The sequence below is a fragment of the Perkinsus marinus genome, assembly GCF_000006405.1.
Source record: "Perkinsus marinus ATCC 50983 genomic scaffold scf_1104296955874, whole genome shotgun sequence".
Classification (NCBI taxonomy): Eukaryota; Perkinsozoa; order Perkinsida; family Perkinsidae; genus Perkinsus; species Perkinsus marinus.
In genome coordinates, this window is record NW_003207677.1 from 997,487 (window position 1) to 1,008,219 (window position 10,733).

Here is a 10,733-nt window from a genome sequence, read left to right on the forward strand (position 1 = left end):
TCGCTTCATGCAGAAACCCTCAAATACTCGGATTCCAGATGTCAGTCTCGTGCCGAATCAGCGCTAGAAACCATTGATACGGCCAAACATAAACTCCACACCCACTAAGACTCTCACGCTGAAGTGAGGAAGAGGATGGTAGAATGCCTTTGGAAGCTCTACGCTCTAGGGCTTTCGACGAATCTCCATCCCGACGGCGCCACCGGCCAATCTCGAGCCAATTGGCCATCCTGGGCCGGTATGAGGGATCCTGGTCTATGGATCAAGAACATGCTCCAGATCACTCATTGGTCTTGACGCCTGGGGCCGTATGCGGATCCTGATGCAACAGGTGAGTCAGAGTATTTACTCAGATGAAAAAATCAGATGGTGAGTAATAACCCCTGATTCACTGATTTTTTACTCTGGAGCGAGAAATCAGGATCATCGCGAGGACGTGTGGATCTCTGAGCTGATTCGAGAATCTAAAGTTGATTTTTTGGCTGATTAATACTCTTACTCAATATGCCTTGCTCATGAGGCTGATTTTTCGGGTGATTCCATTGAATCTGAGTATTTTCGAGAATCAGGGAATCAGAGTTTGAATCAGACATTTTTGACAAGACGAAGATTATAGTCGCTACGCCCCACAAGTTGTGGGCCACAACCGAAAGTGACAATTTCAAGAAAAGAAGAAAACGTCACTCTACGAGGGTAGAACCTGGTAGATTCGCCCCGAATGCATGCACATTTCCCGTTACGTTACAGCAATGATAAAATTTCGGAAGAAGATCTTTCGTCGCACTTGTACACATCCGTACTTCAAACTTTTCAATATGTTCACTCGGAATCAACTAACTCTGGGTTTCTAACTCAGAAGTTCTAAGAGGAAGCTCAGCCGCTGAGCCTCAGCGCTAGAGCTTCCTTCTAGAGCTTTTAGAGCTTCCTTTGAGAACCGGTAGCGTGATCGGTGTCGTTATCGGACAATCCCTCAAGAGGATCGACGAAGGGCATTTATTGTTTTTATGAACAATTAATTGAATTGAGGAATGCGTAGTTCACACCGTGTGGTTGCATGTACTACATGCGCTATACCTCCATACACCGTTTTATATCGTATGATCTCATAGCTGAACTGGTTAAGGTGATACCTTCCTGTGCTCGAGGCCGGGGTTCTATTCCCGGGCAGTGTCATACTGATACCCTGTATGTACTACGTGCACTATACCTCCTTGCACTGTCTTGTATCGTATAATCTCGTAGCTCAACTGGTTAAGGATATGCTTTCACTCGGTCGAAGCCGAGGTTCTATCCCCCGGTACGGTCATTGTAAGAACCTACTCGCAAGGAGCTGAGAAGGTCTACCGTGGCGCGCGCTGAAGTCGTGAATCAAGGTCGAGAATCAGAATCAGGGTTTGGTACCGGGGGTCCGGACCCCCGGTACAGAATCAAGATTAATCCCCGTGTTAAACTGTGAGCTTGTGCATCATGAGTATGATGCCGGATCATGCTCAAGGTGAGATTGCGATCTTGAATCTGAGCAGCTTTGAGGTTGAGTAGAAGAATCTCGACTCCTGAGAATTAATCTCGAATCACGAGTAAAAATCCCAACTCTGAGTATTCAATCTCGAGTTGATGAAATACTCTGACTCAGTACCAAAAACTCTGAATCAGCCATTGAGTATAGATTTGAATCTTGAATCGTGATTAAGGATCAGGAATCGGATTCAGCGGCTGATTAAAATCAAGGATCAAGGATCTTGCTCATGATTACGTAATCTGACTCTGTCTCAAGTACTCGTACTCAGAAATCTCGACTCTTTCTCCTGAGCAATGAATCTGAATCAGTTCTCTCGAATCAAGGTGTGACTTGAATCCTGAATCAGGATCAGAGCGTGAGTTGAATCATGGACTCAGATTCATGAATCAGGATCCGCATACGGCCCCTGATCCAGGATGATCCGAGATGCGCGAGTTAGATCTGTGATTCTTGATGTCGATCCGTGATCTTCGAGACAAAGACCTTGACCCTGATCCCTCACTGTTGATCCTGATCCCTTAACTTTGATACTGATTCTCCATCTGTGATCTATACTCGTTCTTGATCCTGATTCTATGATTCTTGAAAGCTTGATCCGCGATCCAAAGATCAAGGAGTTGAGAAATTCTCAGACGTCTTGGGAAATTACGTTGATCCGTGATCCGTTTTGTCCTGAGGGATCATCCTCTGATCCGGCTCAAGCATGAAATCAAGCTCTTGATCCATCAAAAGGGTCATTGTACGGATCAGTGGTACTTTTCGTGTTGAAATACGGTGATCCTGTAAGGGGGCTCTTGTGCTACGCTGCACTACTCATGGTCCTGATCCCTTCCAAATGCTACATACTCTGTGGTACAGAGACTTACTTCCAAGTTTATATTGAGTCTCAGTGATTGGGGAGATTCATGAAGTCGTACGCAGCATCTGTACTATGTACGAGGTACATGCGAGGGATGGTATTCGACACGATGACCGTTTGCGAAACCTACTCAAAGGCTACACTCTCAGCCAAAAAACTCATTAGTGTATGTTTACTACCACTTTAAGCCACTACTAACACCCAATATTGCCTCTCCATAACTTCCGGGTTTCATTCTGGTTTCAAGCCCACTCGGTTGCTCGAAGCAATATGTCGCAGTAACCAAGCAACTTGTTACGGAGTTAACTGGTAGATCGGATGAGCGGGTCATCCGGGTTGGATTCTTGGTTGACGCTCTTTGTTGACTCGCTCCTGCGCGATACTTTATCGTGCGTCTCACTAGCCGTATAAGTGATCGGATCGCTTATGATGTATCAACTTCCCGGCTGATTCATGACCCAGGACCCCGATCTAAAACTGACCTGATCATGGGTGTTGTGATCTACGGAACACCAGAATGCTCTATGATCCTGTCTCTTGATCGCAATTTGGTTGATCTGAGCAAAAAGACAAAAGCAAGAGCACAAAATCACCACCTTGATCTAAAGACGTGATTTTTTCCTCGGGATCGCGCATCAGGACCCGCATACCGACCCTGGCCGAACTGGTGGCTCGACCCGAACCATATCAAAAATCCAAGTTGTTGTAGTGGGACCTAGTTTCCATCAATACGGATGTTTGTCATGATACACGGTGTATCATACACCTGATTGCGTGTCTCTGCATAGATCATCCATCCGTTGTCGGCTTAAACTAGTTAACACAACAAACTTGGTGTTACACGCAGCTCAAACAACCTGCCAATCATGCGTTCGCTAAATAGCTGAAGAAACGCATAAGGTTCGTCGTACTTTCTACTATACAACTAAGAGAGGAGCTTGTCAGACTTCCACCAGATTCGACCATGCATACAACTAGATATATGCATTCTTACGACTAGTAGACATTCATTCACACTGGTCGCTAAATCCGCATAGTTACCAATTATAACGAAATCGGAGGGCCAAGCCTGAGAGATACAAGTCAGTTCGCTGGTAGGCTCTCTCACCCTCAGCGCCACACATTCGGATGCACGGCTAGACACTCGGGAATGGATAGACAGAAGCTCCAGTGCACTCCACAACATGGTGCAACGGAACCTGAAAGAAAAGGATTAAGATCGGAGCAACTTGTGCGTATCCAGACATACCATCTGATGCCTCAACCTGCCATCGTGTAGGAGGTGTACATCGAAGCGTCGAGGCGGCTTAGTGCCACTGGCTAAGTCGGAAGCGAATGCTGAACAGAACCATGTGTATAGCCTAGCCGTCATCAGGGCTGAAAAACGCGCTAAAAGACATACGTTCCGCATCAGCTATCTCCTCAAGATTAGCAAGAGTTTGACGGATCTCGTCCCTCAACATATAAATATTCGGCTGGGTCATAAACCGCACAGCCTTGCCTGATCAACGTGGGAAGATGAACTATACATGAAGCGAGTAAAAGCTTACATGTACACATTGGGAAGATATCGCGAAGCTCCATTACGGCAGTTCTCTCAGCAAATCCGTCACCTATCGATACAATACCTGAATATAACGAATAATGGGTTCTATGAGAAACATGTGGCTCACAGTCAAAGTCCATTTTATAAGCACATGCCATTTCTTGAAACTTGAACGTCTTCCACGAGCTGGCCATACAAGTAGCAGCCTGGGCAGATAGCTGCAAATGACAACACCCAAGAAGTTAACCATGACTTCTATCGTCTACTCCTACGTTATCGGGCAGTTGTGGTCTTGCTGATACACAGGGTATCGTCTCCAAAACAGGTATGAGACGGGGTAGATAGTGCCTGGCAGTGAACGGGATCCAATTCACTGATGAGTTAGTAACGATCGCTGTGGAACCTGAGAGAATCCACCATGATGGCTAACTGGATGCGATTCAAGGACCTTACCCAAATCACAGCACTTCAGGAGCAAATCAAGCGCGTAATCTTCGATCATAGAGAGGTCTCGGCGGACTGAACTCGGTAATTTTACACCTGTGGTTCTTTAAATATCAATACAGAAGACGTAATTCCTGAACACTTACTTCCTCCTTGCCTGGCGACAATTTGCTCCATCTGGGCGATGGAGTTGGTTAAGTACTTACATCCACCTAAGCGCTGAGATATAGACCCAACTTGAATCTACCAGTTGTAGTACGAAGCCAAGTCGTGGGTAGAATAGTGTCGTCCCAGTCGATGAAGAAGAGCAGTTGACGACCGCGACCTGCAAACAAACGACATACAACAAAATGAACGGGAAGAACAGCTCACCCGCACCAACGTCGCCTGCTGATATCCTCGGGGAGAGTTGTGGACCTGAAAAGAAGGTCACTATGAATGATAAGCTTCAGGACAGAGACAGACTTGAGCTGCTTCTGAGTATAGGCTTCAGATGGGACACGATCCCCCCAGCATCCTCCTCATTGTCAACATCGTCTCGATCTAATATCTATAAGGAGAGCTCACACACTGATAATAGGGCAGATGAAATTACCTTCGTCCCTGTAATATATGCTTCAGGGAGGTAGTCAGTCGAGAGAGGCACTACATTGGACGTAGACGGCCCTTGCTCAGGTGTAGAGGTGGCTGTGTTGCTCATGGACTTCTTGGAAGCCGTTACCGAGATCTTCAGAGGGCGGCGACCAAACATGCCTAGTAGAATGAGAAGATTAAAGTCTGATGCGTAGTAGTATAGATCTAAGAAGAGATCAATGTGATGTATGCTGTGATGTACAGTGAACAAGCCTGAGAGCAGCATCTTGCCAGAACCCGTTTCACGATGCGCATGTAAAAAGCGCTCGCCTCCAGAATTGTGCGCCGCTTCGCTGTTGAGGAAATGTTGATGGTGGGTGTGCGTTGCAAAGTGATGATGGCAGATGATTCCACAAATATGTCTGATATCAGCTGTAATAGCAGCACTGCCGTTGGAAGTGGAGTCAAATGAGAAGAGTCTATCGGGGGGAATGTCTTCAAGGGTACGTCTCCTTGACAACAGAAGCACTGTTTATTGCGTTGAATTCAGCAATTCCTGGGATCTAGCAACTACGCATGTGATCATCATACTGATGTTTGCTCGATAGCAGTACAAGGTGTTGGTATGAGGGCTTCAGATTCCCTCATGGCATACGGCCATGATAGTATACCAAAGGCTGCGTAATGACAATAATTACTTGCATTATGTGTTGTATTATTATTCAACTTTAGATCATCTAATACGATACGTGTACCTGATAGTAATCGACTTATTGGTGGTACACAGCAGTTAGATATGCCTGGCGAGGAATGGGTAGTAATAATATGCCTGTTCGAGTCATCTAGGCTTATTGTCTATATTAGGTCTTTACAATCGATATCAATTCTCTAGACCCTGGTCGATACGATCTTTATGTCTTCACAGCCAGCGATGAGATATATCTTGGTGTATTAGTTGTTGTTGATCTTGGTAAGCCTGTTACTTCTGTCTTACTGAGCCATCTTAATATCATCAGGCATGGACTCGGGCACAGGGGATACAACTACACCAATTCCAACTACTATGGTATGCGTGTATTATATAAGAAAATGATATTCAATTTCTGTACAGGCTTTCACTACTGGTGTTTTAATCCCTATTATCCCTACTACAGGGACTATAGAGGATTCTGATGGTAGCAACTCTATTGCAATATATGTTGGACTTATAGGAGGCCTCAGTGGTGGTTTATTGGGAATCGTTTGTATTCTCATTGCTGCTTGCGCGGTAGTAATAATATTACTCTCAAGACATCTTTATTTTATCATTGTTGTTCAGTATTGTGGCTGGTCTGCTAGACGTAAAGGTTTCAAAGAGCTCAAGGATATAGAGTCTTATTATAGCCGAGATGATGGTCGTTGTGATAATGATGATTCGGCTAGCATCATTAGTCGACACATTAATGCTTTACATCATATCACATCTAGTAATGGAGTAGATATTCATCAAGACAGCAACGACGACGACATTCATTCGGAACTTTCTCTCCTGTAGGCATAACAGGCTTGAACAATAATAGCATGTTTACTATTGTTGCTGGCGATCAACTCAGATCTTTGGATCCCCTTTGCCATCTTGCAGCTACTACCACTGGTGGAATGCCACATGATGAAGAGGGAGTTCGTCGGGGAGCAATAGTAGGGGGAGGGGATTAGATAATGATGACCATAATAACTTATATTCAGCCTGGTGAGCCTATCGCCCCGGCACCATCTATAAGAAGGAATGGTAACTTTCCAATATCATCACCAAGTGTCATTTCCTCCTCATTGGGGGAATCAACACTGTGTTCAACAACACAGGGTGTGGATAATGCACAAGTGGGAGCAGCATTACGGCTCGCAGCACGTATGGCTTTAGCAGTAGATATGGTAACATACTCCACCATCACCATCCCCACTACTACCACTTGCCTGTATTAGGTTCGTAATAGCGCTTCTACTAGATCATCACGTGAATCAATATCGCCATCTCATAGTTGGCAGCGTCGTAGATCTCCTGAATATGGCAGCGTTCGTTTGCCCTCTTCACAGAGCGGCAATCGTAATGATTATTCATTAGATAGAACAGCAACAACGACGACGATAGCGACAACCTCGATGATGACTACTAGTAATTCTAGAGCGAACTATTACAATAATCCTTTTGCTGGATGATCATGATGTCTCTGCTGGCCATAGAACAGTATGTGGCATACTGGCAAGTAGACTACTACTACTACTAGCTGCTGTCAGCAACAGCAGCAACTACTAGTACGGTTTAGACCCGTGATGATATAAATTATTTTTACTTGTCATACGGTATGACTCATACCCAATTACTGACAGGACATTTTTGCTATTATCATTCCTGCGTACGACTTTATGTCGATGATTACAATAATCATGATTATGATTATCGTCATGATACTACTATCCTAAGTCATGCATTTGTAACTGTAACGCTGCTACTATCGTGTCTGAACATGAAGGTGGTGGTACTACTAGTAGCCTTCAATATCATCAGCCGATCATCTTGAGCCTTGTCAATACATCCTACTACTACTACTACCAGTACTCAAACTGTACTTAATGGTAAACACTACACCAGAATACCAGTTGGATAGCACATGATCAGAAACGAGAAGAAATCTCATGCATATTTTGTAATCCCCTTGTGTTTTCTGATGTAGTCATTATCATTAGTCTTTGTGCTCTTTCTTCTTTTTTGTGTCATCATTTTTATTTTACTATAAGTTCGGCAACAACAATAACAACAGCGCTGATGGTGGTGGTCGTGGTGGTTGTAGTCATCTTTTTGTTGCTGCTTACTCATGTCACATTCATAAGTACCAACTTGAATCCACTACTGTGTCGTTATCACTTACTAGAAGTCATCAATACTACTGCAGCTTCTAACAATGATGACACATTAGGTAACCATTCCCTTTCTGTTGACAAACAACAACAACTACGACGTCGTCTCATATGAGGACTATTCCTTGTTGCGAGAATGAGGGGAATACTGCATGTACTGTAGTTCTACTTACATTCTTCCTGCTCCTGCTCCTGCTCCTGCTGCTGCTGCCCTTCAATAGTTACTACCGTTGTTATTAACAACATATGACGACTAAAAGGACGATGATGATAAACTCTCTTTCAACATTGATTCGTGTTGATTTGTCTGATATGAAAGAGGTATGGTATACGGATTTATCCAGTAATGTATATTAAAAAATCGTTAAGGTGGATATAAACCAAGATATGGTATAACAAGCGTCTACTAGTTCATGATGATGATTATGAATCCCCAAACTGTGGTAAGGTCCCCGAGAATATTTAGCGCTGTGATGTGTGCACGTATACTAAGTACTTTCTATGGAGCATGTCAGACGAGAGTTCATTTTATGCTGCTGCTGCTGGTGCTGCTGAAATAGGTCCATGTTCAGGAAGAGGCTAATCAATCATGTTGATCGAGGGTGATTCATGATTTGTATGAGGAATTAAACTCATTTGGAGATGTTTATCCTCATCCATCATAGATGGGATATATACCCCAATAAGATAATGATATTGATGCACGGATTACTCAACACACATAATGCAGGAAACTGTCCATGCTCCTGCTACTCGTCTTACTAGTCCTGTTGATAATATATGGGTAGTAGAAGTCTAGAGATCAGGTTGATATTGAGTTAGATTATATCTACACTAGATGAAATGAGATTAGGAGGCTATGGGATATACCTACGCCGCCTTATTCTTGCTTATATGAGATTTTAGATGATCATATCTGAGATAATCATCCAGTATTGATGACGATGATGTTGTTGTTGATGATATTACTGTTCTCGAAGATTCCATGGCATGTTATCATATACATCATTAAACATATCTATGATAGGAGCCTTCTTATGCTTAGCCGATACCTTTTATTAAGCATAATAATAATCATCTAGGGATGCTGCATATTAATCAAACCTTGAGACAATCCAACACCTCTGCACGGTATTTTTTACCGAGATTGAGGAACTCCTCTTTAGTAATGAGGCCCATATTAACGAGTAGATTATAGTATCTGGATATCAGGTATAAGTAGTATTATATATATAATAGTAATAATAACCTGCTGATAGGGTCTATACCATCCAATAGCCAACTTTGCACCTCAGCATCAGGTCGATACCTGATACCACCTATCATACTACTTTCTACTGATGACCCCACCTTGATGAATCATCTGACGTTGAATGATGGCCTCTACGATAAGTCATTAGCTCCAACAGCACTGGGCCTTCCCCACCTAGTAGGACCTCATCCACCAAAGTCAATAAACGTGGTTACTAATGGTGATCTCTCGTGCCCTTTTAGTTGCCTCATATACAGCGATGACATCATTACCATCAACTCTAAGGCTATGTATACCATATGCAATACCTCGTATAGCTATACCATCACCAGTATATTGCTCTGATACTGGTGTACCTATCATTGTAATAGAGGGTATTAATAGTAGTAGATGAGGAGGAGTAGGAGTCATTACTTATAGCATATCCATTATTACGGCATACAAAGATAGTCTGACTCTTCATTAAACTTGCAAAATTAATAGCTGTGGCGAAATCCCCTTCAGAGGCAGCACCATCTCCAAAGAAAGTCACTGCACATCGATCAGCATTACTGATTATTATATTATCACTAATAAGTTGATATATATCTATTATTACTCAAGCTTAAAACTGTATCCAGCACCAGAGGCATGTGGTATGTTAACTCCTAATGGTGATGATACTGCCTGTATATTACCCTATACAGCAACAACATCACAATGATGATGATGACTAGGATGTATACTTACCTCAGGATAGCAGTAATGGACAGGCATTTGTCTACCTTTACCTTGGTCGTACATAGTACTCATACATTGATCTGTAACCTATTAAAAGTAGTCATATTATTACCATTACTAAACCTGTAGTACTTGTTGAGTGGTAAAGCCACGATAAAGGAATACGCCTAATTCCCTATACTGTGGCCATATCATATCCTGTTCTTTGAGGGCAGCAACAACTCCTGTTATGAAGCAATAGAAACGAGCAATATAACAACAGTTATTTACCAATCTGTGTAGCCTCTTCACCGAAGTTGGTCATATAAAAGGTAATCCTACCTTGCCTTTGTACATCATATAGTACTTGATCGTATGCATTAATCTAGAATAATACCATCCATGATTATAGTAAGAACAACAACAAGAACAACCTCTCTAACCTCCCCTACTACCCGTATCATAATATCCAATATATGTAGAGCCTGATCGTTGGTAAATGGTAGAGTACCATTGCATACCAAATTACTTTGCTCATCCAAACGTCTATATATAGGTAGGGGCTCCACGTGTGTAAGAAAGGTTATATCATTAGTCCACTGAGACACGCATCATTACTATCTCCTACCCTTTTACATCATCATTACCTTTGTAGCCTTAATGCCAGGGAAGAGAGTCTGTCTTTTTTCTTTTGCGTCCATTGATACTACCATTCCACGTGTTGATAATAATGTTAGTACACGTGGTACATGACGAGTATACATTCGATGGCTTAACATTCTCAACAAGAAGAAGAACAACAACAAGGAGAAGAAGATACCGTATCTTCTCCGCAGGAACCCAAAGCCCAAGCATGTGAGTGCTAATCCCTTCACCAATGCGGTAAGAACTTACCCTGGTTAAGAACGTTTTCAAGTACCGCAGGGCGAATTGGTGTCACTAAATT

The 10,733-nt window shown here is 43.0% G+C and overlaps 3 protein-coding genes across 3 annotated transcripts; 1 reads left to right on the plus strand and 2 right to left on the minus strand.

Annotated features, from left to right (window-relative positions):
- Window positions 1–3,514: 3,514 nt before the first annotated feature.
- Pmar_PMAR020701 (conserved hypothetical protein) lies at window positions 3,515–5,119 on the minus strand (the record flags this gene model as incomplete). The annotated part of the gene is made up of 12 exons (XM_002775672.1): window positions 3,515–3,577; window positions 3,628–3,716; window positions 3,781–3,879; window positions 3,929–4,006; window positions 4,052–4,142; window positions 4,197–4,327; window positions 4,378–4,464; window positions 4,515–4,580; window positions 4,628–4,693; window positions 4,741–4,785; window positions 4,834–4,918; window positions 4,964–5,119. The coding sequence occupies 12 exons, from the start codon at window positions 5,117–5,119 to the stop codon at window positions 3,515–3,517; spliced, it is 1,056 nt and encodes a 351-aa protein (XP_002775718.1).
- Window positions 5,120–5,345: 226 nt separating this feature from the next.
- Window positions 5,346–7,951, plus strand: Pmar_PMAR020702 (hypothetical protein; the record flags this gene model as incomplete). The annotated part of the gene is made up of 10 exons (XM_002775673.1): window positions 5,346–5,444; window positions 5,492–5,622; window positions 5,674–5,755; window positions 5,806–5,911; window positions 5,958–6,007; window positions 6,053–6,208; window positions 6,260–6,471; window positions 6,534–6,618; window positions 6,667–6,709; window positions 7,896–7,951. 10 exons carry the CDS (start codon window positions 5,346–5,348, stop codon window positions 7,949–7,951), a joined length of 1,020 nt encoding a protein of 339 aa, XP_002775719.1.
- An 850-nt stretch (window positions 7,952–8,801) lies between these two features.
- On the minus strand, window positions 8,802–10,488 carry Pmar_PMAR020703 (conserved hypothetical protein; the record flags this gene model as incomplete). The annotated part of the gene is made up of 12 exons (XM_002775674.1): window positions 8,802–8,888; window positions 8,941–9,037; window positions 9,086–9,145; window positions 9,187–9,262; window positions 9,304–9,444; window positions 9,503–9,639; window positions 9,687–9,766; window positions 9,818–9,895; window positions 9,941–10,032; window positions 10,079–10,172; window positions 10,243–10,386; window positions 10,435–10,488. The coding sequence occupies 12 exons, from the start codon at window positions 10,486–10,488 to the stop codon at window positions 8,802–8,804; spliced, it is 1,140 nt and encodes a 379-aa protein (XP_002775720.1).
- Window positions 10,489–10,733: the final 245 nt, after the last annotated feature.